Genomic DNA, 8364 nt, shown 5'->3' on the forward strand with positions numbered 1-8364 from the left:
TTGGAGAAATCCTATAATGGCCACCTTGAACAAAGGAAGGGCGCACATATGCTGCCCAAACCCATGTGCTGCTTGTGCCCACGTGGCCGAGCACATGTGGTGCCCAGCACATGTGTAGCCCAGCACATGTGTAGCCCGCATCTCTCCTCTTGAGATGTGTACTTTCATGCTTTCGTGTAATGCTTGGATGTGTGTAGGGGCTCTCTCCGCTTTTGGAGAAGCCCGTGTTCTCTCTTGAGTACGTTACTCTCACTCTCTCTCCCTCCATACCTAAAAATCCTCCAAATAAAATCTATTTACTTTACTGCTTGTCTACTCCTGAAATTCCTTTTTGCGAGACGAGACAAGAACCCAGTAACCCTGGGTCCCGGGTGGCAGAGGCGGGTGGGGAGAAAGTGACCATCTTCCTCCTCCCTACTTCATGTAAGTCACCCGTGGGGCCCACCGACATCAAACCAAGAACTCCAAATAGGGACCCATGGCCTAGAAAGGAACGAACAGGCTGAGAGACAGTCTGAGTTCATCATGTCGACCAAGACCATCCATGGTAACTCACAGTTACAGAAGGCCCACTCTTATAGTCTAGTTAAATCCCAAAACCATGAGGGGCTGGGTTTACTTATAAGTGTGTTCACAATCGATAGGGTTAAAGTTCTCTCCCTTAGGGGATGCTGCTTCTAGGACAGATTCTCTTTCAGCAGGAATCCCATGGTGTTTCTCCTCTCCTTGCCCAAGAAACATACAAACATTCATAATATTAATCATTTTGTATGGACACATGTGTAAACACAAGAAAGAAAAGGCAGCAGCGGTCTATCTCTCCTGCCGCCCGCATTCGGTAGTCTCAGGCCATTTCCCCACTCCAGGGAGGTCAATGGCGATGGCAGGCTAAGGAAGGAAACAAGAGCCAGGCTGGGTGGTCTTACTTGCAGTTTACTCCAATCCTCTCTTCGTTCTCTCCTCTTCCCCCTCTGCCTCTCCCAGCCCATTCTTACAGTCTCATTATATCCCATAAAAGAAATTTATGTCATGGAGGGCCCAGGTTCTCTCAAGCACGTGTTCTCTAGAATCTCTCAGCCTGTGTCCCCATTCTCTCAGACCTTCTCCCAAATTTTCTCAGACCATCCCCCTCCAGGTTCTCTCATGTACGTGTTCCCCAGATTCAGCCCTGTGTCCTCCAGATTCTCTCAGCCTGTGTTCCACCTAAAGAGCCCATTATATTGATAGTGGTACCTCTAAAGGGCACAATACAGTGATGTCATCAAAAGGAGTTACAGAAAGAACATTGAGGCAGCAAAACATACATTGTTTCTTTACATCTGCACGCCAGTAATTTTGCCCTCAGAAAGAAGATACAAAACCATAACTGAAACCTTTCACAAGCACTTTCACAAGCTACAAGGACTTGGATTTTCATCCTAAAGGCCAGTCTGCTAGAGCTTGGAATCTACATCCCAAAGACAAGTGTCAGAGCTCTGCATCCCAAAGACTACTCTGGCTAGAGCCTGGAATCTACATCCCAATGATCAGACCTGGCTAGCACCTGAGATCTGCATATCTAAGACCAGCTAGGTTTCTGTGAGAAAAGGGAAAGTGCCTCTTAAGATATACTGTAATTATTTACTGAAGGCAGTTTGAAGGGGAGAAATGTTCAGCCTCATCCAAACTAGTCAGGACACACTGGAAAGCCGATTCTAAGGACAGATTCTCATATAGTAGATCAACCCACGTTAGAACGGAATCCTCTGGGTGTGTTTCTCCTCACCTTGTCCAACAAACATATAAGCATACATAATACAAATAATTTTGTATGGAAACAGTAAGAAATACTTTAAGCTTATAGAATTGCTCTCCTAGGGCCACCTTGATCTCAGACTACAGTGCTCAGGCCAGATAGTCTTTCCTAGCGCTAGCAGGGACCTAGTATTATCATTACTTTTGGATCATGACAGCATTTGTCTATGATAAGACTCCTAACTTATAATTAAGAATCTTGGCACTTTGGCCTGGCCCATCTTGATGCCAGGGTAACACATAGCTTGCCTGCTTGCCCTGGTTCCATCCAGTCACTCGTCAGGACCCTGCCTTTGGGGATTCTAGTAAGTGAGAGAGCGACCGAGGCTTAATTTGAGAAAGCAGATGCCCGAGAGTGAATAATATTCAAAGCTAATTAAATTCTAAGTTACAAAGCATAATATTAACGGTCTTCTGTATCTATACAAAAAGGAAATTGCTTTAAAGTAAACTATTCAAAAGACATAAGGAAAGGAGAAAGGCAATATTAACTTACAATACAAGTTCAGTGTCCTAGAAGGATCTGACCTTACAAATTAACAGATTCTGATTAGGGGAAAAGCTGATTAACTGGTTTGGGAAGAGAGCATAAAGAAGTAGTTACAGATAAACAAAGGAATAGGAGTGACTCGGGAGCACTGTGATGGTGCAACCTGATAAACCCTTGTATTCCAACACACACAGTAAGAGATGCGTTAAGCTTATAGAATTGCTCTCCTGGGGTCATCCCGATCTCAGACTACAGTGCTCAGGCCACACTACTCTTTTCTATCCCTAGCAGGGTCCTATTCTCGTCGTTACTTTTGGATCATGACAGCATTTGTCCATAACAAAACTCTTAACTTATAGTTAAGAATTGTGGCACTTTTGCCAGGCCCATCTCCATGCCAGGGTAGCACATAGCTAACTGCTTGCCCTGGTTCCACCCAATCCCTTGTTGGGACTGTGCTTTGGGCAGGGCGCTAGGAAGTGAGGGTAAAAGAGGCTTAAGTTGAGAAAGCATATGCCCGGGAATAAATAATATTCGAAGCCAATTACATACCATGTTACAAAAGCATAATATTAATTGTCTTCTTGTGTCTATACAAAAGGACATTGCTTTAAAGTAAACTATTCAAAAGACATAGGAGAGGAGAAAGGTAATATTAACTTACAATGCAAGTTCAGTGTTCTAGAAAGATCTGACCTTACAAATGAACAGAAACTGGTTAGGGGAATAAGATGAATAACTGGTTGGGGAAGAGAGCATAGAGAAGTTGTTGCAGATAAACAAAAAAATGGGAGTATCTCCGGAGCACTGTCATGGGTATGGCCCGATAAACGTTAAGAACCTTGTGGCAAGGGAGAAAGGACAAAGCAATGTTATCGTACAGAGAGTGGTTGTTGATTTGAGAACATGGCATTTCCAGGTGCCACTTGGAGTTGTCTCTACACAGAGAGAAACAGTGGGAGACTGAGGACAGTCTGACAATCCAGAACTGTAGGTAGCAGTTCAGTCACCAAGGAGGCCCGTCTAGGTGCCTGCTCTGTGCAGAAGCAGGAAGGGTGCATTGAGAAAAATCCTCGAGGTCTGATTTCTGGACTTCCCTCTCCCCAAAATCTGTCTGCACCTTTCTGCTCTACCACACTGACAATCCAGGCTGGCCTTCAGATTGTGCCCCTTGTTCTGTTCTCTGCATTGACCTCGGTTGGAACTTTCACCCATATTATGCTCTTTGTGCCTTCAAGAATTGAAGGTTGTCACTGATTTGTATATGTTCAGTGTTCTTCTAGGGGCGGAAATGAAAATACTCTCACATCAGATATGAACATTTTTCCTGCCATTGGGAAGAGTTTTGCTCATTTTTTTTGTAAATTTACCATTTTGATAAGTTTGCAACAGTTTTCAAAGTACAGGTATGAATCTTGGATTCTGCATAAGAAGTAAAGGTCATAGTCCAACTATGGAAGCAGGTATATTCCCAATAATACCGTGGTCTGCGTTACTGATAGCCCCTTACGTTGTCAAGCTGTCTGAGGCTTCCTCGTGGGCACTGATAGAATATATATATATATATATATATATTATATATATATTTCTGTTTTCCACTCATATAGTATACACATTTGTGCATGGATATATGATCATGTATATTTTCTCGATATCAAATGAGAAACTGATACATTGTGATTATTTTTTCCAAGACTGCAAGGCATGCAAAAAATTAATGTCTCACTCAATCACTCACGGTATCACCGTTATCCCATTGTTCATAGATTTTCTTGAGCGGAGGCCAGTAACATCTACATTTGTCCCAGCCCTGAGATTTTAGCAGTCTTTCCTTATGCATCCTTCCCAACGGTACCATATTGGAGGCTCTTTCAGGGTCAGGGGAATAAAACCCGTTATTGTTACTATTTTTGGCATATTGAATACACCACAGGGAGCTTGCCAGACTCTGCCATATGATATCTCACTCAATACCATATATTTCTCAGGAATATTGGTCATTTGGTGAGGTCATGCCCCAGTAAAGCTGAGCTGGGATGCATGACACTGGGTGGAAGGAGGAGATTCTGAGGCCTTGCGCTAGATCCTGTCTGCTGGTCCATGCTACTGCCAGCCCTCCTGGGCACACCCTAAACCGTTTGTCTGTGCTTCGGTCACTTTCCCTAAGCTGGGCTGAGATGCCCCCAACGTCAGGACTTCACAGACCCTGAACCTGACCATTTCCTTATCACCACGTGATAGAAGAAATGGGGCCCTGATCCCTTTCATAGAGGGTCCTCTCCTCCACTGTCTCTTGTCCAATGTCACGATTCCAGATCAGAAATACAGACATATGAAGATGTACAGAGGGGCAGGACTGCACAAAAACTCCAGAATGAGGTCTGGCCACCACAAGAAATTCATCTCAGAGAAAAGGATTTCTTACAGAGACAGAATTTCAAACAAAATGTGGAACATTGGGATTCTGCCATGGGTAGACCTAAAGTTCAGGATCGTGCAATGACACCAGCCCAAACTTCCCTGTGGTACTTTCAGTACCATCCTGGATGCTCCACTACACATTTCATTTTTCATTTCATCATCCTGTTATTCGTCGATTGCCTCGAGCAGGCCCCAGTAACGTCTCTTTCATCCTAGCCCTGAGATTATATTCAAGGCTCTTTAGGAGAATGAGATCCATCATTGTTACTGGTATTTGGCATATTTGGTACGCCACGGGGAGTTTGCCAGACTCTGCCCTGTGGGCAGGCTACATTCGATAGCCTGCAAGTTTGTCCAAAGTAGGAATGAGATAATAAGATGTCATAAAAAAGATGTCCTGATAAGATGTGGCGTGGCTGCGAATGCGGCCGCGCGGTTCCGGGAGCTGGATTTTATAGTCTCTGAGTCTTGGCCGCTGATGGGATTACACTGCGCCAGGGGGCCAGGTGGTGGGTGTGACCCCCGCCTACTGGAATTTGGAGGATCTGGGTGGAGGATGCTCGACTCCAATCCAAGTAGGCTTGGAGATCTCGGCCCCGGAACCTGCGTGGTTTTGACCCTCTGCCAGTACCTTCATGTGTGCGGAGAGTGGTCTCAGCATGGTGGTGACTGGTCCTGGAGGTCTTCGGCTGCCGGAGCCCTGGTCGGGGCGGGGAGGAAAGCTCAACCCGCTCCCCTCCAAGGGGCCCCGGCAAGGAACAGCCAGGCGCGGGGGCAGGAGACTGCACTGTTCTCGTCCGGGAGCTGGATTTTATAGTCCACTACACAATCCTAGAAGAAAATATGAATAACACCAGGTGTACTAGAGAGAAGCCAGTTTCCTCTTGGCTGATTATGACAGACAAAGAAAGATCCTAAGCCGTTTCCTCAAATGAAGCCTGGCCCTGTGAGCCCCATGCTGTGTCTCAGACCCTGACTCTCTGAGGAGGAAGTCAGGAGGATCAGTGTCCCTGTCATCTCCTCACCCAGCACAGCTGCCTACCTCTCAGGTTTCTGACAGACTCAGGTTGTGGTTGTCACACTGTGTTTCTCACACAGTAATACATGACATGTCCTCAGTGCTCAGCCTGCTCAGTTCAATGTAGGCTGTGTTCTTGGACTTGTCTGCAGTAAGTGTGAGTCTGCCCTGGAACTTTCGTGCATAGTTTGTGCTATCATAGTAAGGATTTATGTATCCCATCCACTCTAGCCCTTGTCCCTGGGCCTTCCGCACCCAGCTCATCACATATTCGGTGAAGGTGAATTCGGACGCCTTGCAGGAGATCTTCACTGATGTCCCAGATTTTCCACCTCAGGCCCCGACTGCACCAGCTATACCTGGGAGTTCACACCTGTGGACAGAAGACAGGAGTGGGTGGACTCCACTTGACTGGCCCCATTGCCCAAGGCACGGGGACACTTACCTGCAGCCACTGCCACCAGGAAGAGAATTCTCCAGGTCCAGTCCATGGTGGGTTGTGTAAACTCACACAAAACGGGAGGCACGCGGCACTCGCAGTGGCGATGGCTCTATCTCTCCCGCCGCCCGCATTCGGTAGTCTCACCCTTCAACCCCGGGGGAGGTCGATGGCGATGGTCAGGTGGAGGAAGGAACGAGGGCCAGACTGGTAGGTATTAGTCGTAGTTTATTCTGATTCTCTCTTCATCTGTCTCTGCTCTTGTCTCTCTCTGTCTCTCTTCTTGTCTCTCTCCCCCATGCCACTTCATTCTCCTTCTCCTCTCCCATTCATCCTCCTTCTGCTCCTTCTCATCCTCTCTCTGACCTCTGCTTCTTCCTTCTGCCTCCCCGCCCCCCCCCCCCCCCCCCGCCCAATCTACAGTCTCCTTATATCTCTCTCCAAGAGAATGGGGGAAACAATTACATAGGTGCGGTCACAATCAATAGGGGTGGAAATCAATAGGGGTAGAAATCTTAGCCTCAGGGAAGGCTGCTCCTAGGACATATCCTTCCTCAGCAGGAGGACCCACCCTAGAGCGGAATCCCAAGGGTGTGTCTCTCCTCTCCTTGTCCGACAAGCATATAAGAATATAATATAAATCATTTTATATGGATACAATAAGAAATATCTTAAACTTGTAGAATTGCTCTCCTAGGGCCATCTCGATCTCAGACTCCGGTGCTCAGGCAAGATAGTCTTTCCCACCCCTAGCAGGATCCTAGTCTTGTCGTTACCTTTGGATCACGATAGCATTTGTCTATGATCAAACTCTTAACTTATAGTTAAGAATCGTGGCACTTTGGCCTGGCCCATTTCGCTGCCAGGGTAGCTCACCGCTTGCCCTGGGTCCATTCAGTCCCTCGTCGGGACCCTGCTTTTGGGGTGTTAGGAACTAAGGGCAACTGAGGCTAAGTTGAGAAAGCAGATGCCCTGGAGTGAATAATATTCAAGGCCAATCAAATCCTAAGTTACAAAGCATAATGTTAACGGTCTTCCTGTATCTATACAAAAAGGATATTACTTTAAGGTAAACCATTCATAAGGCATAAGGAGAGGAGAAAGGCAATATTTCACTCATATATATAAAATCATAGATTTCTGGGAAACTGATCTTGCAAATTAACAAAGTCTGATTAAGGGGAAAGCTGATTAACTGGGTGGGAAGGAGAGCATAGGGAAGACTGTTTACAGATAAACACAATGGAAGTGGAAGTGCTTCAGGAGCACTGTGATGGGTGTAACCAGATTGATGGGTGTAACCAGATAAACCTAAGTTTCTTGTAGAAGGACAAAGCAATGTTACCCAACAGTGGGTACCGTGCACTCAGGGGTTTCTGAAGGTTTGGGTGTGCCTGCTGTGTGAGGTTGTCAGGACACAGAGACATCTGTACTTAACTCGGTGTCCCTAGTGAAATTTCATATTCATGAGGAGGGAGAATTCATAGCAGAAGGCCAGGTCCAACCTGAGAAGGGGCTGGTGGAAGCCCCCAGGTCCATCCTCACCGGGAGTGAAGAGGTCCAAATTCTGATCCTTGTTTAAGGAGATGAGACCCTGCCCTGTCCCAGGACTCTGTGCATACAGAGTTCCTCCTCCGGAGGGCCAAGCCCTTTCAGGATCTTCCCCTTAGGGCCCCCACATCTGTATGCCCTGAAGATATCTGGACACACCTGGGCTCTGAGTTTATTTTTGTGACCCTGTAACTCCCCAAGGGATGCCATAGTGAGACTACAAAACCATCCTAATTCCTCAGAGGTTTCCATTGGGAGTATTAAGAAGTCCAGAAACACCCCCTGCATACAGGTTTTACTGCCTTATCAGTATGATAAATTTTCCTCCCAAAACGATTAAGTATGCACAATTTAACCTTATGTGTCCTATACTTATTTTTGTTTTGGTTTTCTCAATAAAGCAAAATTTAGTTTTCTGGGTTTATTTTTATTTTTTAATGAAATCTTTGTGAGATAGACCCTTACAAAGTTGTTTGTGATTTGATTTCAGTAGCATAGTATTTCTGTTTTTGAAGAGAAACCCTTTTCCTCTCTGGACCCCTTCTAGCCTGCAACTAGGTGCTCTTGGGATTTGGCGTCCCCTGCAGCCCAGTCCCCACCCTACAGGGAGAGTCTCTGCACTCTCAGGGGCATAAGACTCTTGGTGTCTCT

At 46.2% G+C, this 8364-nt stretch overlaps 1 gene segment (V, D, J or C); it reads right to left on the reverse strand.

Moving 5' to 3' along the window:
• Positions 1-6228, reverse strand: part of LOC130023261 (immunoglobulin heavy variable 1-3-like) — a gene marked incomplete at its 3' end in the record, with an annotated part of 46277 nt that extends 40049 nt beyond the window's left edge. The window contains 1 exon segment of the V gene segment in view: positions 6169-6228. Coding sequence covers positions 6169-6214 — 46 coding nt within the window.
• Positions 6229-8364: the final 2136 nt, after the last annotated feature.

Source organism: Sorex fumeus, unplaced genomic scaffold (assembly GCF_029834395.1).
Source record: "Sorex fumeus unplaced genomic scaffold, SorFum_2.1 ptg000022l, whole genome shotgun sequence".
Taxonomy (NCBI): domain Eukaryota; kingdom Metazoa; phylum Chordata; class Mammalia; order Eulipotyphla; family Soricidae; genus Sorex; species Sorex fumeus.